The sequence below is a fragment of the Pempheris klunzingeri genome, chromosome 23, assembly GCF_042242105.1.
Source record: "Pempheris klunzingeri isolate RE-2024b chromosome 23, fPemKlu1.hap1, whole genome shotgun sequence".
NCBI classification, from domain to species: domain Eukaryota; kingdom Metazoa; phylum Chordata; class Actinopteri; order Acropomatiformes; family Pempheridae; genus Pempheris; species Pempheris klunzingeri.
The window spans coordinates 14,962,734-14,988,956 of NC_092034.1; the positions used below are offsets into that span (position 1 = coordinate 14,962,734).

At 43.2% G+C, this 26,223-nt stretch overlaps 1 protein-coding gene across 1 annotated transcript in view; it reads left to right on the forward strand.

Moving 5' to 3' along the window:
* nrxn2b (neurexin 2b) overlaps positions 1-26,223 on the forward strand; it is a 520,316-nt gene that overhangs the window by 424,216 nt on the left and 69,877 nt on the right. Inside the window, exon 17 of the mRNA XM_070854280.1 lies at positions 1,659-1,840. Coding sequence (XP_070710381.1) covers positions 1,659-1,840 — 182 coding nt within the window. The remainder of the gene's footprint in view (positions 1-1,658; positions 1,841-26,223) is intronic.

Sequence of the window (26,223 nt, forward strand, 5' to 3'; positions counted from 1 at the left end):
AGTGAGTGTGTGTGTGTGTGTGTGTGTGTGTGTAGTTGTGTGTGTGTCTGCAAGAAGGCCACATGTCTCCATTCTGTATCAGCCTGCCGGTTCCCTGTGTATGACTAAGAGTGTGTACGGTCTGCTGCTGTGGATGTTGTTCAAAGGCCTTTTGGCCCTGCGCTCATCACAGCCTCTGCTTTCCATCCTCTCTGAGCAGAGCACACCTAGAGAGATTTGTAGGGCATAAAAAACACGGATGTGTCTGTCAGTATACTGTGTGTGTGTGTGTGTGTGTGCGGGGGGGTGCATGTGGGCCCATTTGTGCTTTCAGAGGTAAGTGTGGGTACAGAATGAAAACCCATGCTGTGTAGTAGCCGGTTCATGGCTGACTGTGTTTATTTGAATCTAGTGCTGCAGTTAGCTTGGTAATTGATCAGCCAATCAATAGGAAATTGATATGATAATTTATTGTTTGTTTCTTGCAGCAGGGAACACTGGTGTCGCATTTCAAAAGTGAAGATTTGCAGCTTATCTCTGTTTATATCATTGCAAATCGAAAATCGTGGTTTTGGAGTGTTTACTGACAACAGTCAAGATGGCCGGTCAGGGGCCAAAAATGTGGAATGAAACACAATTTGAGTGAATCTCATTCATCTGGAAACAAGAAAAAAGGGGGCAGTGCTCTTATTCCGCAAGGCTACCAAAAGGGATGTGTGGTTTCATTACTCTATGCTAATAACAGCCAACGCCCATCATTTCTCATTCACCACCCAGCTCATTGGAGCCAAGCCAAGTCCTAGCTCTTCTGTTCCAGTTCAAACATGAAATCGCTCACCATGTGAGACGGCTAGATTTTTTTAGGCTGGAACTCACAATACTGTTGAGGCAAAGTTCCTTTGACAGGGAGATCTGAGGAATTCCTTTTGTTGACATTGAGCGGTGGTGGTTAAACTGACAGGCTAGCCAACATAAAGTTAGTCAGTTCGCCCTAGTTTGAATGCAATGCAATTGCAGGCAACTGAGGGCAACTGAAACTGCATCGGCTCAGCAGATTAGCATTTCAAAGGGGAGCGACAGCCAGCACTGTCGCTGGTGCTAGTGCTAGTGCCAAACAATAGTGCCAGTGCCAGTGCCACACATGATGTACACTGCTAGAAACATGTGGAACACATTTGTGTTATTAACCAGGAAGAGCTGCTTTGCTTTTACTTGCATGAATGTTATAAATAGGATATAAAATAGGATATTCAGGCCACAGATTTTCATCTGAAATGCAAGTCAATAGAATTTGTGTTGTTAGTCACTATGTGAAGCCTGTCTGTGCTGTGGAACGTCCTCATGTTTACAGCGCAAAATGTTATTTATCATGCACTCTTTGAGTATGATTCAGTTTTTAAAAAGGAAGCTGTACTTGACATTATAACATGCAGATTATTTTCACAAACTGCAACACAACAAAAACTGTCATAGAAGCCAATACATAAATGCTATTTATTTGCTGCACGTTATGTCAGCGTTCCACTGCCTTACAGTCAAATACTCCCCTAGTTTACTTTCTGTGGGGCTGAACATATTCTTTTCTTGTGCATTCTTTCTGTGCAACTTTTAATGTAATTCAAGTATGTTTGATTCATTGATAACCCCCCCTTATTCCATCCTCTTTTTGTGTGTTTCAGCTGGGACAACTTACATCTTCGGGCGAGGCGGAGCCCTCATCACATATACTTGGCCACCCAATGACCGGCCGAGCACACGGGCAGACCGGCTGGCAGTGGGCTTCAGCACACAGCTGAAGGAGGCCATTCTGGTCAGGGTGGAGAGCGCGAAGGGACTGGGAGATTATCTGGAGCTTCACATAGTAAGACGCCGCCTTGGGGATATTGAGGGGGGAATGAAATGACTGGGGAATAGGAAATTACCCTAAATTATGTTTAGTCAGATAAATCACTGTGGAAGTACCTGGTTGGGGAAGGTGATGCTTAAACGTGAACCCTCTGGGCCATTTGAACTTATAGTGCTTCAGGAGTAATTCCAGTTTATGTGTCAACTTGTGTTTTTAGTAGTTTTCTTCAGAATCTCGACTGGTTTCTTAAAACCTTCGTGACTGGCTGTCTGCTCTTACTTCTTCCCAGGACAGTCAATGCATTCTTAGATCTCGGGAGTCACAATCTAATGGGAATGATGGCCAAAACTATAAAACTGTGTTGTAATGACCTGGAATAATCATTGGTTGGCCCATGGAGGCTCTACGTGTTTGATTCGTGAAAAGGTGAAGTTAAATCTTCTCTGTGAGTTAAGGGATTTTCTGCAAATGGTATTTAGATTTGTGGCGTGTGAGGGTCACTCAGAGGAATCCGTGCGTGTGGAGTCCAGGAAATGACTGATCACCCGCCAGCATTTCTTTTCATCCCCTGTCCAACTAGTTATTAGCCTCATCTCTGCTTTTATTGCTTTCATATGTTAGGCTTAAAGGTCATTTAAAATCACCTCCAATAATAACTCTAAATGGCAATTAAGGGACAGCAGGCATTTAAAAATGCATTTACATGGTCTCTAATTGTCTTGTTGACCTCTGTGCTTCCTTGACCCAATATTATATTCAAAGCTCATTGTTATTTTAATGGGGGCTTTTCTGTTAATTACCTACCAAGCCCACACCTGATGACTCTGATCCACTCATCATGTTGCTGGAATCACACAATTAAAGTGTGTACATACTCAGGGTCACAACTGCAGTGTTTTAGTGTATCAACTGGTAAAAAAAAAAAAAATAAAATGTTGTAACGTCCCACAGTTCCTTTACAGTCTCTTAAAGTCGATAGGTAATAAGACAATATCAGTGATATCAACACTTATCTACACTCAACCACCTGCACAAGAATGTGTGTGTGATCACACCACTCCAACATCCTGATGACCCCAATTTGTTGCGGTAGCCCGTGCCTGGAAGCGACAGGAACACAGTTGACCCCCAGGTCACTTCTCATCCAGTGCAGTGCTCCATAAACTGAGAGGGACTGAGGGAGGGGATGATGGGAAAGAGAGAGGAATAGGTGAAAGAGTGGGGGGGGGTGGCTGATGGAAAGACCACACAGGCCAAGGCCACTTTGAGTGCTTTTAACATCGGTGAAAAATAATGATAATGACTGTAAGGATGAATGATCACACTTGTAAACGTAATGGATTGGTTGAAATGTTGATGTAGGGGAGCTCAACCGCAGCAACTTTGAACTTTAAAGGGTCAATTACTGTCATTTTAACTAATATCTCTGTTGCAAATAGTTTTTGGGAGAGATAATCACAGAATAACGAGAGCCAATTTTGGTTCCTCCAAATTACAAACACATATTTCCTCATAGATCGCTGAGATTTGTGCAGCCATTCACATGCAACCAAAATGGATGGGATCTCCTTTCAGCGCTCACAGGATTGAGAAAGGAAATAAAAAAGAATTCCACTGCAGAAACACTGTATGAATTACTGAACATAAGCCACAGACCTCACTGTGACTGAACTTTCAACCAAAAGAAATAGTTCCCAATAGAACTGTTGACAGTGTGTTCTGTGGATTCTCCTGAGTGACGAGAGACTGTTTCTGGAATGAGCTGCTGCTGTTGAATGAATTTTAAATGTAATTTGCGTCCATCGTATTGGGATGTTGCAAGGGAGATATCTTGAAACTGTCTGCATGGCTAGTTGCCACAAGAAGTTGCCAAAATGATGTCTATTTTATGTAACTTGAGTGAACTAATCCTTTAATTCTGATGAAACTTTGTGTGGAGTTTTAGGTGCATTAGTTTGTATTGTTCTAACCTGAAGGAATGGCTCCTCTCTGTTTACCTCTGCCCGTCGCTCGCTATCACTCATCAGTGATTGTTTTGCTTGCTCTTCTCTCAACTCTGCATATTCTCCATCTAACTTCTGTGTCTTTCATTTACTCCCTCATTCCCTCATGTCTGGCCCGTTCATTCTCTCTGTCTCTCCCTCTCACACACACATCAGTGACTCCGACACACCAGCCCTGCTCCTCTGCTCCCATTGCAATTACATTTCATTTGCTGCCGTTCCTCCCGAGTCGCTCCCCTAAATGACTCTGTTCAGCCCATGGTGGGTGTTTGGGTCCTGTTAATTATGCCGTCTCTCTTTGAGGGAGAAGTACAGCCAAATTAGACCTGAGAACCCAGGACCCGTGGTCCCATATCATTCCACCTGATGGGGGCCTCACGGACCCAATCAAACTACAAAATAGCTCCACGTTCGAACAGTGATTGTGGCCTTGAGGTTCAATACCAGGGGCTTTATTCGTTAGCTCTGGCTAGCGGTTCAAATAGCATTTCACTTTTCATTCCAGGTTTGCTTGTTCCACAGACTCTAATGGGCTTCCAAAGACTCCGAACACTGACTGACATATTTCAAAGTGGACATGCAAAAATAAAATGTATTGTTTTAACATTTTCCTGGGTTTCTGCATTTTGACAGCAGGTATCCACCATTACTCATGAAGCAAGTGATTCTTGTTAATGTTAAGCTAATGGCCCCAATAGCCTGTATGGTTGAGTCAGTGGCCCACAGACTAAGATCACAACCATTTCCTGTCATTACAGGATATGACACATCACTGACTAACTAACCCAGGTAATAATAACATGCTACAAGGAGGTGATAGAGCATTACTCCTCATTTCTAACAAACCACCTATTTTTTTACATACCCTTCCTCCTTTACCGGTTCACTATCTCTTTCATGACACCCACCCCTCCATTTCTGTCCATTTACCTGACAGAGGTTATGGGACAAGTTGCTCCCAGTGAATCTCTTGACTGTGACAAGACATCTTGTGAGGACAAGACATTGTGTCTTGCACTTTCCTAATTGTTTACTGTGGGAGTCTCTGAAAGTCCTGAAAACTTTGTAGTTGACATTTTGCAAGTTTTAGATGAAAAAGCTCAGAGATTCATTATTTGGAAAATGCCATAAAAATGAATCATCGCTGAGCAGGCCAAACATGACTGTGCATATTGCATTTGCAGTGCAGTATCGCTCATATGTCTATAATAATATTCTCTGTCACCCAGGTAAGGAAATTAAGCAGTAGTAAACCAACCAACTGCTGGATTTGCTTACTGGTTTTGAAGAAAATGTGAGGCTCATCTAGGAGACTTCATCAGTTCTACTGACTTGTGGGGAGTTCTTCTGCATCTAATCACCCGGGGAAGTTAAATACCACCGAACTCCCCAAGAGTCAGTAGAACTAATTAAGCCTCTTGGATGAATGGCGAAATATTTCTAAAAAGAATCAGTATGTCCAATCGCCTTTAACTCATTGTGGTCAGAGGAGCACGTCGGTAGCTCATAGCTCAAGTTGTATCCCCCAAGGTATGCATTGGCATTGAATGAGCAACTGGTTTTGTGGCAGCCACTGTGTTTGCACAGTTTGTCACATTGATCTATCCAGCCATCGTGGACAATTTCTGCTAAACTAGTCTTCTTTTCATGACAAACTAACTACTGTAGTTGCTGCTGCATTTACTGTTTGACAGAGACTTTTTCCTAAGAAAGACCTCCTTGACTTTGCATGTTCAGAGCAACAAAGGTAAACTGAACTTCGCTATTCCCAGGTCTTTTAATCATCATTCTTCAGCAACTGGAACTTGCTCAGTTGTCGGTGTGACCCAAGTACAGGAACTTGGTCAGGTGATACACTGGGGAGGGGATAACCCCATCCTTTATTCAAGTTTGGTCTCTGGTGTCAGATGTGAATGGTCTTGATCATCTTCCAGGCCACCACTGTCTCCCAGTGAATGTATCTGAATGCAGCTGGATGCATGTTAAAGCTCCAGGAAGACCTTAGTTAGTGGACCTTACATTTTGCATATCCACCATAGGTTTTTGTCCCCAAGGTTAACAATAAGTCTCCATGTTCAAACAAATGTTAAAGTTTTAATGAACTTTGTGTAGGTGGAATCAGTATTGGAATCAAAACAGCAATATACTTCTAAAATGGTTCATTTGTCAACAATTTTAGTCTCCAGAACATTGAAAGTAACCTTTGGTTTCACCAGTCACATCAAATACAGTTTATTACTTCGGTGAAGATTTCTGTTTTCTTCGATTTAGTAGACAAGATGTCCCCCAGTCCCCACGATGTCTTTCACAGGATGTTAGCTCTACAGAAGTAAAAATGGTCATTTGGGAGGGCAGGACATCATTTTTACCAATCTTCATGACATTTCCACTATCAGGGCCTGGGGTGTGAGATTCAGGGAATAAAGGGTACAGACAGATATGGAAGCAGGGAGAGAGCTAAATCTCCCATCTGTGGCTGCTGGAAAAAGGTAGATGTCCTTGCAAGACCTTGGAACCCCGTCAGAAAAAGAAACTGGTTTTAATGTTTTAAAAAAAAGATTATTGAAGCCAATAGCAGATCTTCTGCTGGACTTTTCTGCTACGTCACCAGTTCAAGCTGATTTCCATCGTTATCAAAAATAAGAATGCCAATCATATCAGTTTAAATTCTCGATTGATCTGACACATTCCTTCTGACCTACTTCATGAGAAAACATACAATACATGTTTGTCATTTTTAAATGAAATGCTGTTTTGAGGTTAGCCAAGTTGGGTCTGGGTGTGGAGACTCAAACCTGCTGATCAAGTGCAGTTGATTGAGTGCGTAATGCTGCAGCAGTGATACCATTCAAGAACTTCCAGAGCATGTGAACGATCAGGGGGTATCATTTTTCAGGCGGAAAACTGGCCGGTTAAGTGTTATAAGTATATAAAACTGCCTTAGCCTTAATAGGCAGCTGCGAAAGCTGCTATTGTGTGTCCTAGTATGGTGATTTTTTCAACAGTCATGTCTCAGTGCAAGCAAAAGTGTACCATTCATTTGTTTTGCTCTGACTACACTGTCTGAGTTCTCTATTTTTCCCCTTGCGCCCAAACATTGGCAATTTGAAAACTGGGCTTGAAAGAAGTGCAGCCTTTCGTTTCAGTCTGGCTAGAACATCTTGTCTTTCTCCAGTTTCATGCTTTACTGTCCCTGCTACCTGGCTCAGGTGACAGCACTGCAGGCAGCCCCCTCCACCCAGAGAGGTAAGCAAAGTTTGGGAGACCATCTTGCATTTTGCTTCCCTTTTGTCCAAAAGTGTTTACTGTCGACAATGTGGAAGAAATAGCCTGGGTCTCACAAAACTGGAACTTTTAATATTTAAGTATTGGTTGAGGATTAAGATTTATCAAGTATTAACAGAAATTACCATGCTAGTTCTTTCATCGACGCAGAAATCATATTCCGTGCTTAAGACTGAATGTGGAAGCTTATATGTAGCTGCTTTCACTTAAGGTGATAAAGGCACAAAAAACTGAGCAGAAAATTGGGGTTATTTGTTATGCACATAGACGAGTCACTAATGAAGAAAGGAGTAAATATCAGAGCCATTCTCTTCATGAGCAACCCATAAACTTTCCAAATGGTCTGACAGATGGCTGTATAAAGTTGTCGCAGTTTAGATGCATCTCTCAAACTAGGACTTGCACAATCTTTTTTAATAGATTTTTAGAGGTGTCTGTTTGTATTTATTGCTGTTCTCACAGCCACCACTCACATTCGACAGTCATTACATTTACAGCTGGCAAGTTGTCGCGCTAACTGCTCTGTGGGAAGTGTCTCATCTGCAGTTATGGGCCGGTGCACCGAGCACAGCGAGCCTCCCCAAGTACCTCCATCACTGGCTGTCCAGTCCCAGCTCATAGCATTAAATAAGGGTTGCCTCTGATTACCCGTTAGGGAGCCATCCCTCGCCACAACTGTCTACTTTGAGTAGGGGCAGAGAGAGAGAGGAGGCGAGACTAAACAAAAGGGACATGGCTATATTTTCTCCTGTTGACCCTACCCTTACCCCTCTCCCAGCATGTGACAAATGCTGATTGAGAAAGGAGCAGAGAGAGGCAGCACAACCCTGTGCTCATGTTTCCTCACACAGGCTTTTTGTGATCAGCATCCCCATGGTCAAAATGTGGAGTGCAGCATCTGACTGCATTAGCTTGACCATGCTCCCTTTTCCTTTCACTGCTGGGCTAATGAGAGCAGCACTCCTCTTTTTTTTCAGGACATAACATCACCCTGCATTTTTTAATTTTCATTTTCTGACAGCTACAGGTTATCTGTCAAGGTTTAGGCCAATAACTGTTTAATTATGGGTTGAAAAATGTGATCTGACATTCGATGGGAGCCGGGGATAAGATGAGTGGCGAGGAGAACACGGTGCATGGAGAGCTTTGAGGGTGCAGTGGGGAGCTGGGAGATGCTGGCGTCAGATAAAGGCAGATGGTGATGCGGATAAAACTGTCAGATAGAGGCAGAGGCTTTTATCCTCTACTCTCCACCCCCGGTAACACACACACACATACATACACACAGAGGAATACGTGTGCATGCATGCAACCACAGTACGCCTTCACTCCTAACTAGCTGTCAGCAGCATACAGAGTCACAAACTGCTCTCAGGTTCCAGCTAGCTGCCAGAGTTGCTCAGAGACACATTTGCAAGGACACCTCCACGTTTCCTTATGAGACGTGTATGATTAGCCCCGGTACACGCAGTAATGCATGCATACATGCATTTACGAGGGCAGCCCTAAACATTCTCCCCCACATACTGTGATTTTGTTATTTCATTATTCATAGCTCCCACCTCTCCCCCACGTTTCCTTTCTTTAATGGATGTCACTTCTCCAACCTACTCTCCTTCATCTTGTCAGGGGGGTAAAAGCCAAACATGCAGGGAGGGACAGAGGGATGAATCGTGGAGAACAATTGAGGGAGAAAGGGAGGCATTGCTTTGATGAATGCAGCTGCCTCGCAAAGGGGAGCGTGGGCCTCCGTCAGTAATGAGATCGGGTCCTGGTGGGTTTGGCAGGGTCTCTCTCCTCAGCTGGCGGGAGCCTGACAGCATATCGATTAATCCTTCCCTTTCGCATCACTAATTAATTGTCCCTGTGGGTGGAGGGGTGGCAGGGCATCAGCTGAAGGAGGGGGGCAGATTGTACCTTAGAGGTTTCATCATGGGTGGCTAACTTTGGATGGGCGGGGGGATTAGGAGATAGCGCTTCCTATAAATCCCACCTTCTTCACAAGGATTGGTAGACTCTTTTTATATCTAAGCATTTACAACTAAGATCCATTCATTTGACTGGTGATACTGGTAGAGAGCAGTACACAGCATGGGTTTAAATGCTACCTGAGAGGCTTAACTCCGAGCACATCAGTCTCACAACTCTGGTTGGCCATTTTAAATCAGTGCCTTTGCTGGTACCCGTCTGATTATTCGTTTTGATTTTTAGATTCAAGTCACAAGAAGCGACTCGCTTCTGCTGGAGCGTGCAGTGAGCTTCACTTCACCGCGCGGCTTTGTCAATTTGTCAGATCTAAATGTAAATCGCCTTTTAGAGGGTCATTTATTTTGTCAACTGCACCGCAACACTCTGAAAAGTCCAGCTTCATCGCACTGGACCGAAGTATTCCAAGCACATTCCGTGTTCAGGTTGTTGCACGTCTGGCCACACCCCAACCAGTGATGTCTCAACAGCTGTTTGCCTTTTGACAGCAAATAAAGAGCTTCATCAATTAACTTCTTCGGTTGAATGTGGATTTCAACAGTTGATCTGCAGTGTACTGTAGCTACAAGGACATTAGTTTGGTTTTCAACACTTTAGTGTGATGCAATACTTCCAGTTTGTGGACTCACTAAGGCTAGTCTCAGTCTGCAGGTGCTTTTGCACATCGGAGGCAATTTCAGGTTTAATGTTTTGCTAAAGGACACTTCGACATGTGGACAACAGCTGGTGATCAAAACACCAACCGGCCCCAAAACTGTTATATGGAGACTTTGAATCAGGAGCAATAAGGACCAGGCTCATAGTTCGGTGGCTTAAATTTAAACAGTCACATTTACACATATTGAAAATGTTTTTCAAGCCTTCACTCATTGTTCCACTTTCCACAAAATTGTAGTAAATACAGGTTAAAAAGCTTTTGGGATAGCCTTTTGCAAATGTGTCTTTGCTTTGCCCTTTTCCACTTGAAACACATTTGCAATACTGAAACAGTAAATAAATAAGTCCATAAATAACATAATCATTTTGTTAACAAGGTGGCCTCAACTATCTTTACTGCCTGTAGGTCACTGTATTTGTAGCTCACACTGGCTATGTATCCTGTAAGAGCAAAGTGGCGGATGGGCTTTCTGGATCAATAAGCTATTAGGGTCCAAGAGAGCAGCCTGTCTGTATAGCTACAGTCCTGCCTTTAATAATCACCAGGGAAGGCAAAACTACCCTGTTTCCATTCTTTCCTGCCATTGTCTGGCATCTCCTTTCTTCCACTCGTCTACCTCTGTACTGTTTACGTACTTGTAGTGTATACACAATTGGTTCAGTCATCGACCAGAATCTTAGTTGACTTTGAGTAGTGTATGAGTGCACAGCACAATAAACCCCTGTCTACCAGCAGTCTAATATGATTCATGCGTTTTGTTTTTTTGTTTTTTTTACAACATTCCACACAAATTATGTTATCAGCCATGTGATGCATCACGCTGATTGTGTCATCTTCACCGCTGGTGTCATTTTACTTGAGATTCATTGTGCAAGCATTTCACGTTTGTTGTGTAGGTTTTTAATCTTGGAGATTAGGATTTAACTCAATGATCCTGACATGTAAGGATTCACAATATGACTGCATGAATCAGGTTGAAACCTACAGGAAAAAAATAGATCCAGACAGTCCAATACTCAGCAAGATGAAGGGAGAGCAGCAGAATGGAACTGGGAGGAAGATGGAGGGAGGAGGGAAGGCAGAAAGAAATTAAGAGCATCTAAGAAGCTGGAGAGGAAAAAAGAAGAAGAGTACATTTATCCAGTCCTCTTTGTCTTCCGTGACTTGCCCCGAGGAGAGGACCACTGTGAGGTCCTTTCCAAATGTCACTGCTGCACATCCTGCCCTCAGCTCCCTCTGGATGCACTTTAGTCGAGCGTCCCCTCACTCGCTGCAATAAGTTCCGGGCCAGCACAGACAGGACAGCCCATTTATTTAACACAAGTCTAAATTCATCTAACATTATTCATTGGAAATTATGCCTTCATTTGCATTCTGATTCATCTACACATACCATTGCTGCTGCTGCTGCCGCTGCTATTAACAATTCTCTGTGACTAATACACTCATTTTCTGTTTGAACGCACAGGTGTCTGCAATATTCGGATATTCTGGTCTCATTAAAACTATTCTCTTCCGTGATTAACTCATAATGCTGACACATGCATGGATTTCAGGGTGGATACGTCATCCCTAAACACAAATTTGTGTGTCAGATAGTTTCGGACTGTTTGTAGGCAAACGTACGATTTTCATATTCAACGCATTCCCTCAGCCTCTGGATGCGCATATCAATTGTCTACTGCTCATTGATGCAAGACGCTGTTAGCATTTCATGTAATACTTTTTGGACTTTGGCTGACCCTTGTGTCTTCTTCCCGCTTTGATTCATCACCATATCCATAATTCATCCTCGCCCTTTCCATGAAAGTTGTCTATTGACCGTCTGTGCTGTTTTAATAAAGCTTATGTCTTCTATTGATTGTACAGCCACCGTGCCCCCCTTTCATAGATCAATCGACCACCAAATAAGCACCCTATATAACTTTTGGCCCTCTTTCCTGGAGAAAGAAGCAATCTATATCTTACTGCCCAAACATTATGAGTGTTGTGTTACTGTGAGGAAAACCAACACAGACTCCAAAAAGCTGCTTTGAACTGTTTCAACCCCCGTCTTAGAACGGTGGTCAGCTTAAAACCCAAACAGTGTTACCGAGTCGTCTCCTGCTCTTATCTCAGTGTACTTGTTGACTACCTTGGAGAGGACGTTTCTACTTTGAACATAGTCAAGCACAAAGGATAGAATGAAAGCAGAGCGGAAGAGAGTGACAGGTAGAAAGAGAAATGGAATTTTAGACTAAGGGAGCTAAAAGCAACAGAGCCAGAGAGAAACAAAGGTGGACTTCAAGAGAATGTCTGGAGGCCGAAAAAGGCACAAAATAAAAAAAAAAAAAAGAGAGAGACGTTTACATGTGCTCATCCATGCAGTGCACACATCTATGTTTTCTAAGCCTTCAGTGGTGTACTCAAGGCAGCAACGATGAATGCATCCTTTCTCAGTCACCACTCTTAACTTTGCAAGTCCATCAGCCATTCTGCTGTTGGCAGCCCAGGAAAAAGCTACTTCATTATTCAGTGCTTTTGTTGTACTGAAAATGAACACTATTAAGAATGAATGTGTGGAGCCGTCAGCACAAATTTGGTCAGAACTGAGAGTGAAGATCTTAAAAAGCGACCAGCGCAGAGCAAAGATAAGAAGAACGCTTTTTTTTTTTTTTTAAATGTAGCTCCTTTTGAGGGATAAAAGAGCTCTTAACAAATGCCCCCGCCAGTGTTCAGCATCGAGTTAAGTTCTACACAACATCCTTCTGAGGGAGAAAAAGAGGCAAATGGTGAGGCCAGGAACATGGCAGCCACTGTGTCATGATGCTTTTTCATTTACTGAGCTCAGACTCAGTTACACCTTTAGGTCATGGAGGTTGCTCAGTTGATAAAGTCTGTCTTCAACAAGTGCTGTTGCTTGCACTGCGTGGGTGTGTCAGTGGTCGATGTGCAGAGTCCACAGGCCAAGTATATTTAGTCCACTTACCGTAACTTGAGCACTTGGTCTGCTGCCAATTAATTTCCATTGCTTGGAGAGGAGACAAGAGGCTGCAGAGGGTTGATGAGACGGATGACTGCAGAGGCGCAGAGGAAGACTGGAAAGAAGAGAACAAATGACAAAATATGTTGGTACATTTTCCATCACTTCTATCCATTAAGATAATGTACTGATTGAAGTGGTTGCTGCAGTCTGGGAACATGGCTGGAGATCACTACAACAAAGAAACACGAGCAATCAGACAGGATGTAAACCAGTCAACAGTTTAGCCAAATTATCAAAATCATTTTATTTGCAAGTAAAACGGACCCAAAATGTTGGTATTAGTATTGCCATTGTCATATGGAAGTTATTATAATTAATTGTTTTCAACTTTTTATACTGTTCAAGTTAACATCCAAGTTGTAGTTATGACTTTGAAAGTGTGACTGAATATCTGACTGGTTGTTGGATTAAACAGAAGGGCTTAGAAAAGGCCAACAGTCAAATATGATGGGTGCTATAAGGTCTGTGCACTCTCACCTAACCAACCCTGCTATCATACAGCTCCTTATTAAACTCCTCACATGAAAGCTTTGAAGTCATAAACATGTGAGTCTACACTTTAGGGTTCATTAGGAGTCAAAGTTGAATCATTTGATGTATGAAACAGTGATGAAGGACAGTTTACCAACTAAACTGGGAATTTGTTTGAAACTGGTCTCCTGACACTTCCCTCATTGGACTTACTTTTGGCAATTTTGCTTCTCATCCCAAATTTCAAGAATTGAGTTGGTGGTTCCAATGGATTTTTTTTCATAGAATTTCCAGAACCAAGAAAATACTCATTATAACGGAACAAAAATGAAAATGTCCTCTCATCCCTCCCATTTAGCCAGTCACCCTCTTCAGTTTTTTTTATTCTTCTTTATGGGTTGAGTAGCTTCACCACTGATATCAGTGACTGAGGTCTTAGCTCACTGAGCAGCAATAGAAGTCCTGTCTTCCTCCCCTTTTTCCCTAAGAGATGAAATCCTGTTGTCAGACTGGCGATAACCGATGCATGATGGGCCCCTGAGGTCTGTGCAAACCTGTTGTGGAGACCATCCCATGGATGCTCACAGCTGAATCTTTCATGTGCCATCACGGGGGCCGATAAGGTGCAAATAGGATTCGTTTACTGTACAGCTGCTGTATTGCTTTGGTAAATCTACTGGAAAGACCGTTTTTGGTTGGATTTGAAGGGAGGGCAGCGATAAAGTTGGAGCCAGGTGTGGACAGAGAGGGCGAAGATAGGAAAGAGAGGACAGAGTGCATCATACAAACGTAGACGTATATGGTTTGGTTGCTATGATTCCCCCATAAAGATCCCTCCTCTTTAGCTTTTTACTAATCCAAGCCACGTATATGGTTCCATATAAAATAAATCTTCCAATATTTAAGTATCACAGTATTGAAATATCAGTTATTGTGACAACATAAATACACACACATTTTGCAGCAGCTTAATGCTTTCTACTCTCAATCAGTCGCCCTTTTTCCCCTTTTCAGCAACAATCTGTCTGCCTGTCAGTTTGCAAGACAGAATATATTCATCGAGCGAATCCTCTTTTGTGTCTCTTTTGTGTCAGAATTGGCAGGGAATTTGATCAGAGATGGAAGAGGAAGAAAAAAAAAAAAAAAAACACTAGCTGATTCACTTTGATTCATTTCGGCTGCTGTTCAGCATGCCGCTCTTTCTCCTGGGAGGGGGGGTCAGTTGGAGGGAAATACACAAGCAGCCAAAACTGCAAATGGCTTCAGAAAAACAAAAAAAAAAAAGGGGCTTTTGTTTCCTTAAGCTGACATGCACAAGAGCTGTGCGAATCGAGACCTGAAGAGGGAGAAGATCATTCCTTTTCTGACGTGTTTATGAGATGTGAAAGAAGAATACAAAACGAAACAAAACAAGTGTGTCAGACTGAGAACGTTCAGAGAAGTCAAAAACCAAGACGATTCTCTGGATCATTATTGTGACTGAACAGCACTGTCTCACGTGTTCCCTCCCTTATAGGGAAGTACGGCCACAAGGGAGGACCCTCTCATAAGTGATTGAGGGATTGGTGCCATCGTATTATTCCTGCACAATATAGGAGGAGAAGGAAGTTCATCATTCATTCATTTGCTGCTGCTGCTGCTGCTGCTGCTAGGATTTGGGTGTACCACAATTTCTTAGGTTCATCCGGTGGTTTTCAGGACAATTAGATGCAAGAATCTGCAACAGCCTTCAGTCATTTGTAACCACGCCCGCTTTTCTCTGCTGAGTGCAAAGGAACTTCGTGATGATTAATAATTTTCTGGTGCAAGACAAAGAATAGCAAAGGTGATCTCACACTAGTAAGCTGTGAGTTTATACTTCATCCGGGGGAACCAGGAGCCGCCAAACACGGGACATGATTAAATAAGTCTGCAGCACCTTTTCGAAATCTCAATTTGGCACGCACAATTGAAAGTTGTTCCCTCATTTCCCCCAACTCTCTGTCTCTCTAATTCTTTTATTACATCTGTTTTTCTCTTCCACTCCCTCTTTGCTGAGTCAGAGCTTGTACTTACACAGAGCCAGACTTCAGAATGATATGCTGAATAAGTATCCTTATATCTGTAGCTGACGTAGCAAAAGGCTGAGGGAGAGTTGGTGCAAGTAAGGGAGGGAGAAGTCGCCAGTTTGACTATAATGAGGGTAGGAAACTGTGTTTTTATATAGCGCCTAAAAAAGGGGAATGTGCTGACATTATTTCAGCATATGCTATGATGTGAGACGGGACGGGGGCAGTTTAGCAAATGTATCCACAGCAGCAGAGAATCTGACATTTTCCAGGAGATCTGTAAAGTTAAAGAGGCTCCTTGGCAGTGGCACAGGCTCATTAGGGCTGCGCGAGAAGTCACTTACAAGACAAAGAGTCGACCAACTCTGACCATTATCCTGAGCATTTTGGACATGTGGATCCTTCCCACCGAACTAAGACTCGGGCAGCAGCCATCAAGCTGTTCATCTCCTCTGCAAAGTGCTGGGCCAACTCCAGTAAAAAAGGCTTGCTCGTTGGATGTCTTCCCAGAGCAATTAGCTGAACCCACATGCCTGTTTGATTAATACACAGATGAAAATTAGCTGCTTACAGACATTCTGCTGAGTCTTAGCCCTTCTATGGTGACCAGGTTGGACGTCGGTTTGCACTTTGCTACTGTTTACTCATCTACAGGGCATATGTAGGGTATAACGTTCACAAAAACAGCATGATGGATTTTGTGCGATCCACATCACTGCTACTGTAGCATGATAAATGGACGAAGAGGCAGACCACAGTCATCTGTGTTGACAAATGAAGCTTTTTCCCCATGTTCCTTACTCCACCTGCTCACCAGTTTACATTGCCATGCAATCTTCACGCAGTCAACCGAGGCACGATCCATACATATGTGACAAATAGGGCATAGTTATCAAAGCTGGCAGTCCCAATAATTAGAAAAAGGCAATAGTCGAGGCCAAGGAGACCATTTCCCTGATGGATTAACAGCAATTGCTTACAGCGGTGTTCCAGAGCTGTTTACACTGGCAGTCATAAGGCAGATGTATTGAGCAGCGGCGATGTCTTTCTGTGGATTCACTTGATCAAAAGCAATCGTCTACCTAATCAACAGAAATAATGGTGGCACAGTGGTCTGTTTCCAAAAGCAGCAGATGTATTATCATCAGAGAGAGAAAATAAGATGCATAAACAAACAGGCACTTCCCGGCCATCAGGATTCTGTCTCGATGTCATTCACACGCTCACTGTAACCCACCTGGGAGGGATGATCTGAGCGCTGGCTGTGATGCCAGTTGCACAGAGGAGAGGAGGACACCCAGGAGCTATTCTGAGGGCCCCCACCTGCTGTTTTAACAAGCCTCAGATCAGTGAGCCTTTTCTGGGTCAGATGGCCGGGGGTGGTGCCTCTCAGCTCTGGTGCCCCCCCCCCACCAGGGTTTGCAGCTGTGTTGCGGGATCCTGCTGTACTCTGTCTGCCTTCATGGGAGGGCTGCAAGCTCAACACTAGTGGGTCCATCACCTCTATCTAAAATGGAAAACGCTCGGTGCTAACATTACCTGCACTAGAGTTGCATCACTGTTGACAGAGGCATCCCAGGGATTGGAAGGTTTAGAGGGGGAGCAGGGGGGAAAGTTGGTCACACTCAGAACATCACACACACACACACACACACATACACACAGACACATGCTTCATAAATCTCTCCATGCTGTAGGCTGTCAAGGCGGGGTGTTGAGATGCCATGCTTGCCGTGACAATTAGCTGCACATCTGGCCTGGTGATTGAGAGAGTGGGCCAGACAGCTGGTGCAGCACCACATAGAGAGTGCATGCAGAGAGATAGGTGGGGTCAAAGGAGGCCCACTGAATCTGATGCTTAATGAAAACGTACATTTAGTAAACAGCGGATTTGATTTAGTGCAAGCTAACAATATGTGGGCGTCGAATCACAGGACAGCTTGAGTTAAATGGGCGAAGCCTACCTGACTGATGTTTGTGTCGTGTGGATGAGCATGCCTTCACAGCTCATGATCCCTGTACGGGTGAATTGCAGGTATATTGATGGTTGTAACTGATCTTGAGAAAGGGAGGTGTTCATCTAATCATACCTCTATACAATTACAAGTGCTTGAGATCTGATGAGGTCAGTATTCAGGGTAATATTTAGCCGCTGTCTCCATTTGTAAAGAAACGTTTCTCCGACTACGGGAGCAGGTTGTGGTGAAAGGTCTCAAAATACATAAACTAAGGTTACACAACCAACAATTATTATCCTCTTTCGTGTTTGTATTACATCAATAATGCTTTTAAATATATCAGTTAAACAGGGGTGATGCATGATTATCATCATTGTATGGGACACAAACCTATTAAAAGTCTTATCTCTCATTTCTTGCTAAAACTTTGTGAATGTACTTTAAATCTGTTTAGTCGAAATATTAAATTGGGTTAATCAGGGAGCTGATGCTTTGTTTTCAAAGATTTGAATTTCCCTTCCAGGCCAAATCCTTATATTGGGGAGATGTCTGACTTATTGCGTTGCACGCCCGCCCCCCCACCAATTCCTCAGAAGGCAGTATCTTAAAGGAGAACAGCATATTAGATGGAGACAGCATCTTAATAAGACAGAACGAGAAGAGGGAAGTTAAAAAATAATGAAAGCGCAGAGAGAGGCGGCAAATTGACACTTGGCCTCAATGGCCATCTAAGGGAGGAAATGCCTCCTTGTGAAGCTGATAGGAGGGGAGCACCCCTGCACCCGCCCTTCGACTGCCGGCATCGCCGAGTCCCCGATTCTTAATTATCCCCTGGAATGATGAAAATGAAAAAGAAATAGTAAAGATGGAACCATAGCCGTGGCGGCTGGTGGGTCATTTAGCTGAGCATTTATAAAATGAGATCCCCCCCGCTCAGTCTGGGGCCATATTAGAAACTTTAATGCTTGTCTGGAGAGATAAGGAGAGGTAAGGTCGCCTTAATCTGCCTGTTATAAGAGCAGCGTAAGTGACAGGTGCAGTGGGGGGATTGGGGAGGGAGGGTGTGGTTGCAGATACACGAACATCTCTCTCAGAGAGCTAATGCATTCTCACATGCCTTTAGTATTCGAACAATCTCATGCACTTTCACGTCATTACAGTGAGACAGATGGTGAGACAGTCACAGACACTTAGAGAAAACACCTGCGTCTTCCCGTAGTATCTGGTGTTTATCGTTGCCAGCGCCACCCGTCTCCCATTAAACCAGCAGATATGTATGTATAGCAGATGTATGTTAGCAAAAAAAGATTGCAAGTAAAATGAAAATGTCAGAAAAAGGCTCAAACTGCGACATGTATCCAAAGATCAAGGATCCTTTTTCCATTTTACAACTGCACTCTGAAAATACGTTTTTAAAAAGCCCCAGACTCTAAATACTTCATCATGGTATCCTCAAGGTGCATTTCTCTTGCACTTCAACCAATGAATATATGCAGCCATGACACTTGTTACAGCTGCTTTTGCTCCACAAAGACATTAACAGCGTTTGCCAGTGCCTCCTCACAGCCGAACTTAGAGACGTGGCGCTCGTCTTCCACTCCCTGCTGGCTAGTGAAGAGAGAAAGCACCAATTCCCTCGTCAAACACAAAAGTTAAAGCAAGCTTTAATTAAACTGTAAACTTTCTCCCAGTGTCTTACAGCATTTTTAATATGTTTCTTTGATGCCATTAGCCATGATGCAAGAGACGTTTGTTACATTGGTGCTGTGATCCCCTCTAATTATTGGAAGTTACTGTTATACCCCGTCCTTGAGCTCTCAGACGTCTGTTCGTGGCAGCCATTTTACAGCTGCAATGAGAGGGAGAGAAATGTCAAGAGAGTTGACTTTGAATCTGATGGGAATCGTGTAATGTCACCGCCGCCGTGTTCAGCAGCATCTGATAAAGCGGCAGCTCCTGAATGCATTCTCCTGCGAGAGCCGGGCTGCCTCGTGCCACCCCTTCTCACATAGGTGATTCAGCATGTGCACGAGGGGATCCAGCCAAACGGATTCTCGTTTCATTTTTTCCCCAAATATGAGCCGACTACACTGTCAAAGCGAGGACATTACCTGGGTTTGAAAGAGGCTTGATTTGGACAGTCTCTGAGCGGTTGAATATGGTGCATGTTCTAGACATAAGCAGACAGACACAGAAAACCCCCACACAGACCGCATCAGCGTCTACTGCAGAGCAACTGTCATTGACCTTCATGTCACTGGGGTATGTAACAGATCGTGACCTGGAGTGTCCTCCGGCAAGGCCTCCGTCCTCGGCCTCTCCCACCCTTGTTGGTGTCACTCTGCATGGGTTAGTGTCACGTAACCTTTCACTCCATATCAAAGTCAGGATGGATACAACCTGCCCTCAGTCAGTGACCTACGCTCATCAGCCTCTCCACATCTGGATCTTTCTGTTTTTATCTTTCTCTCCGATTGTTTTCTGCTCTTATATCAGCTCGGATCTGTTCCACGCTTCACCTTTATAGGATTTAACTAAACACCAAACACCGCTAACTCTATTTTGTCCACTGCTGCTGTGGCAGCTCGTCCAGACTACTGCCAGTTATCTATAAAAACCTGAAGCCACAGTTCTTATTTTCACCTGAAGCCACAATGCAAACAAACAAACTCAGTTGTAACTGCAGCTTACAAGAAGAGGCCTGACAGTTAGCAGGTGCACTGAGGAATAACAGTCTCAGCATTTACCATTTAAACTAACTACTCTTGACTTTTGAATATGAAATGTGAATTAGAATTCTTTTGGGTCCTCATTTTTATCAAAAGAAAGCACAGTATAATTTACAGTTAAGATCTTCATGCTTGAACAACCTGCTGTCCACAACTGGTATAAAAAAAAAAAAAAATCTTAGAAGTCTTCTTAAAAGTCTTAGTGTCACCCTTCCGAAACATATATTTAATCTTGCTCTTCATCCATACTGACTGATCTCTGTCCTTCATCCCGCCCTTCCATCCAGCCTCCTCATTTGCTCTTTCCCCTGCTTTTTTATTCACCTTCCTCTGAAGATGGTCAACATTAATGCTTGTTCAAAAAGTATGGTCCCTGCCGTGTATTTGTTCCAGTTAGACGGGGTTTAGCCAACTCTGTAATTGGCCTTCGGTTAATCCCTGCCTTTCTTGTTAGCCACTTTCAATGGAGGGTAAATGACTTCTTCGTCTGCCTGTGGCACAAATTGGTTTAAAGAGTGTGTGGCTGTGTGTGTTGTGCTGGCTGTAAAAGAAAAATAGCGGCACTCCAAAGGTTAAAACACAAAAGTAGGCTGCAGGTATTCTCACATGTAGCACAACAATAAAAAGGGACTAAACTAAAAGCATAATTGAAAGAGTGCTGGAAGGCTGCTATGTAAAATAACTAACTGCAAACCTCGCTGAGACAATGTGTGATGGACGACATGCATGTTATTTTTCAATAGCTTGGGGGAGGCTCGAAAACTCATGCACAATTTGCATCCTCAGGGTGCCGCGGCTGTGAATTTGTTGTCGGTTAAGCATCTGAGGGTCCATGCAGTATGGATCGCTGTGCAGATACCTGCAGAAAGCCAGATTAATAGTGATGGGAAGATGAGATGCCACAAAGAATTCATTATTCCCCCTCTTAAATAAATGAGCCCTGGGCTGCGACTTTACCGCTGCCACCTCAGATATAACACACGCTTTAATAAGAGCTGTCGGGAGGGCTGCGCCACGAGCATGTTCATCCTCAAACGTGTATGCATGTGCAGGCCCCTCTATTTTTGTTTGCTCTGACGTGCACGTGTTGTGGGGGAGGTTGATAATGAATGAGGGAGATGTGTTTATTGAATCTTGACTTAAAATGAGCTTTATGATATGACGGACAAGATATTATTGCTTCCAAGAACGCTTACAGTGCCGGCTTGCCTGGAAATGCTGGTTATGGACATCTCATCGAGTTTCCCAAACGTTCACTCTATGGATTAAGCAATCATCTTCTGATGTATAACTGCCTGTGTGTATCTACACCGCCATATTTTTTTTTTTTTTTTTACTAACCATGCAATGATACCCGTCTGAACTACAGTACTCTAAAAATGGCAGCTTTACAATCTAGTGGAGCACTGGACATAATTTACCATTTTATGTTGCTTCATGTTCCTTCATATAAGATGCAAAGTGTTTGCCAGAGCGGTTAAGTATTCAGTGTTTGGCTCAGTGGATAGGTGGCAGGATTGAGGCCATAGTAGGAGTTTGATTGCCTCTCAGACCTGACAAAAGTATTATTCCTTGAATGCAAACCCTTAAACTTTACAAGCATAGTTTCCCATACCCCCCGAAGGATAGCATTGTGTATATGTTTGTGTGTGCATGGCTGTGTACCATCCCTAAGAGCCCATTGTCACTACAGCAGGGAGGACTGTGAACACTAGGGCCTGATGACAGAGCCCTGCAGCGCTGGTCACACACACACACACACACACACACACACACACACACACACACACACACACACACACACAAGAGAGGAATGTGCAAAGATACAATGCAGAAAGTCCGGTCTCTCTACTGTATAAAATTATGTCACTTTGTGTAATATGACATCACACATTACTTTATTGTAAACGTATTTTTAACCCAGCTGCTCGTGTTCTATTATATTCTACTCTGTACAATTCAACTCTTGTCCAACCTCTATCTGTGTGCTCTAAATCTGTCAAGTCCATTGTAGTGATTGTGTGGTCTGTCACTGAGGCTGCATCATCTGCCCCCCCCCACCCCACCCCCCACCCCCCCACACACACATCCCTCCATCCTCTTCCTGGCTCTTATTTTCTCATCATGCTGCTTGGCGTCCTCTGCCATGCTTTTGTCTCGTCCCTCACCTCCAGCCAAAATGGAAGCATCTGGCTCCGGCCTCCACAGCGCTGGCTCATTATATTTACCAGTCCAGTAATTAGGGTTGCAAAACCTTGTTGGTGTGCATGCGTGTGTGTGTGCGTGCTTTGTGCAGCGGGCTGACCACTTAGCTACAGAAACCAGTTCATATGTTGATTCATATTTGGTATTTGCTCACACATAACACACAGTATATTTTTTAGGTCAAACTTTATGCAAAAATTACACATCATTCCAGCAACTTGGTCAAATGACATCCATTTTGGATATTCTTCTCTAATGAGTAAGAGCTATTAGGCAGGAGACAAACGATGATATTCCCTGTTGGCTAGTGAGAGGCTGTGGGTTAAGATTATTCAGAGAGCTAGGCCCCCGTAATGCTCACATTAGCTCATTATTTAGGAAGGTAAGTTGGAGTAATAACAGTAGCAGATGTGTTCTTGTGTTTTTTGCCCTGCATACAAACACAGCACGCCTCGACAGACTCATCCACTTCAGAATCATCTTGGTAAACCGTGCGGGGCGAAGCAGCTCAGTGGGCCTGGGACTGTTGCGTCCAGAACGCCTCGCACCAAAACTGTGTCACTACATCAGGTTTTTCATGCAGGAGAATACAAAGAGAGTAGCACACACAACGTTTCACAGGAAAACATTTTTAGGCATCGTGGGGGAGGCCCATTGATGTGGTGGTGGAGTGTTTGGTAGTTTAGATCATATTGGTCCAACACCAAATGGTCTTTTTTTCTTCTGAGATGCCTTTTAAAGTGTCCTTCCACGCTGTACTTTCAGCATGAACACTTGGATCAGAGTTCACACCCACCCAATCCACTTTAATTTGCATAAATGATGACTGAGTCAGGTCAAGTGACCTGAGTGCCAGTCACTCTATCTCTCAAACTGAGAAGTGAGGAGTGATTTACTTTTTCATAACGTCTCACTTTGCCCCAGGCACTTTGTTCTTTATCATCTTTTTCTCCGATTGTTCTCTCAGCCAGCTTCCCCTCTCTCTTTCCACCTTTTTTTTTTTTTTTTCCCTTTTCGCCCTCTTTTTCAGCACTCTGTCCTTTTCACCTCTCCCATGGGAGACATAATTCTCTGGATCAGATTGAGTGTCAGAGTGATATTGCTAGTCTGATCACTGAGGCCCACCCTTCCTCTGAAGGACATTGTGATAGGAGGGGTGTCGAGGTGCATGCCAGGCCTAGAAAAGGTGCCTCGAATTTGGGTCATTGGCATCAGAGCCCCCCCACTCCCCAACCTACCTTCAACTGAAGGTAGGTTCACACTCTTCCCTCTGTAAAATCTATCAGCAAAAGCGAACGCATTCTATCGTTATCATTTTCCTAAATGTAAGCCACAGCAACAATGAAAAGCCTCCAGGACTTTTCAATTACTGATCACTTTTCTTTTAAACACCAGTCTCCCTCCGGCTACAAACACCTGGCCCTCCATCATTTGACAGCTCCAACATGAAATGCGGGCGTCATTAATAAGCTTTATTACAGCACATTGACATTTCAGTGATGTCTTTTTAATTACTTTGATTGATAGTTTTGGATAGATGAATCCAGGACGGCGGGTCAGGAAGAGGGTGGGAGAGAGTCTACGGCGATTCATTCAGTTGTGAATTAGTAACCTTTCTAACTCTGAGCTTAAATGTAAATGGTGCCCCAAGGCCAATGAGCATACTATATATATATCAATGCCATTTAGATTCACTCAGAAAACGAATGAGCCCTTCACAATGAATATTTCTGTCCTAAGGTCACAAATCTTTTATGTCTCACTCTAAATTTGCTAATAATACTGCAATAAATACAGTAAAACAGGCGTACTGTTGGCTCAGGATACTTCCTACAATATTTAAAAGCCACAAGTTCAATTAAGAACCAGGACAGTCAAAGTGGCACAATGTGTAGATAGCTGAGGGAGTCTAATTACAGAACCATCGCAGGTACAATTTATAAAATTCTCCAAACTGCTCCATCAGTGGAAGACACTCTGGATAAGGGCTTTTTCTAAATGCCTTAAATATAAATGAAGCTATTTACGATTCTGCTGTGTCAGTGTGCTGCCCGTTCCTCACAGCGCCGACAAGAAGCACTCCCCAAAGAACAAAGACAAGGGGGCTGAGGAGGGGGTTCCGCTTTACTCCTTAAACTACTTAACAAACAAGACCGCAGACATGTTTTGTGTCACGATGATAACCATCCAGATAGGTGAGCGCAGGGCAGGGCTGTTCTCATTTACTGCCATAAAATAATGGATGAGTGCGGGCTATTGGAGATCCAGCCAGGAGTGTTCAGATCTCTTTGATCATGTTAGGTACAGGGACGTTTTTTAAAGAGCCTTGTTTACAGGGCGAGAATTTTTTTTTTTTTTTTTTACATGGACGAAAATATGACTTCTCACTAAATTAACCCCCCCACACACACACACACAAGCTCACACGTTTTACTGCATCCTCACACACGTACAGTATAACAGTATTAATGCACCCCCCCCCCTCTCGTGATCACTGGTCATTCTCACAGTCTGCACAGAGAACAAGTGTTGCCTCCAAAATGTGTCTGACCCAAAGGGAAGATATTAATATATATATTCTACTAAAAAGGAGTAGTGCGCCTGTATACTTCAAAATGGTCACTTTGAAGCAGGAAATTAACGTGTCAAAAGCTTAACTGTCGCACATTTGCTGCTGTCCTAGAATTTTTTTAATACACTTTCTTTTCCTTTAATCACTGGAGGACACTTTACATTTCTGAGCTTAAAATAACTTATTATGAATTTAAATGGGTGCATGTAACACACTGTTATCTTTAATGGCTGGCTTATTTGAAAGTGTAGCAGACAGATGTTCTCTGTGCTTTAAATAATAATCATTGTTATTATTATTTTTATTTTTTTGTTTTCTGTTATGAAGGACCGAGCCGAATCTGTACAGAATGACGGAAACATAACAAATGGTCGCAAATAAATTCAATAGGCCTATTGGCTAAACAGAAAGCAAAGGATTTGGCCTAATTGTGAAATCAAAATGAAACAACAATGGAAAATAATATTCAGGCCACTCTGTATTAGTGTCAGAAATAAACCAAACATATTAGGCCATAAAACAGGAGGGCTAACTAAATCAAATGGCAAACAAACGGCACTCAGTTATTAGGCTGCATTCGGTGCAATCTATTTTTGATTTGATCACCATTCCATCTGCACTACATAAGCTGCGAACAATTTCATCAATTCCGTTTTCACCAGTCGGCGGTGACAGCTGTGCTACATCCAGGCACCTTGGCACAGCAGCTGTAGTTTGCTAGTTTCATAACAGAATTCATTCACTATTTGTGACAGCGCTGGAAATGATATCACTGGGATTTCAAAATATTGATGTGAAAATATTGCGCATAATTGCTTCAGCTTTCACTCTGCCACACTCCACAGCCGCACAGGGCTTCGTCTGAGGCGCTGCAGCCCACGTCGGTATGGGGCTGCAGACCGGAGTTTTACGACTGAATCGTCTTTGTTCGAGTGGGTTTTTTGTTTCGGAGGCAGTACACCTACACTGTCGTTTGTGGATTAAGGGTACCGAATGCCTTATTTGGAGCTAACGTTCAATAAATGTAAATTTAACAAAGCAATAAATGTGCAGTGTTTCTTTCAGGATGGAGAGCTTTTGAAACAGCATTTAGACCTTTATGTGACTGTAAAAATCTCCAGTAAAACCCAAACAAAGGAAACCTTCAGGATGACAAAGCAGTATTTTACCACAAGCGATATTTTTCACAATTCTTCCTAAAATATCGGCTCCTGATATTGGCATTGTCTACATTTTTACCCACTTCCCAACCAATTTCTCTGCCATGCACTTCAACATTCTCCAACCATTGCAATAGAGTCTTTTTCTTTTTTTTTTGCCTTTCATATTCATATGTTCTGTTTCCTCTCTGCTTTCTACATTCATCACTTGATGTCAGACAGTGTGGGCCCTCTTCTGTGAAGAGCGGTTTACTTGATTGTGATGATAATGAAATTCTCAAGAGGCTTTGCACCTTGG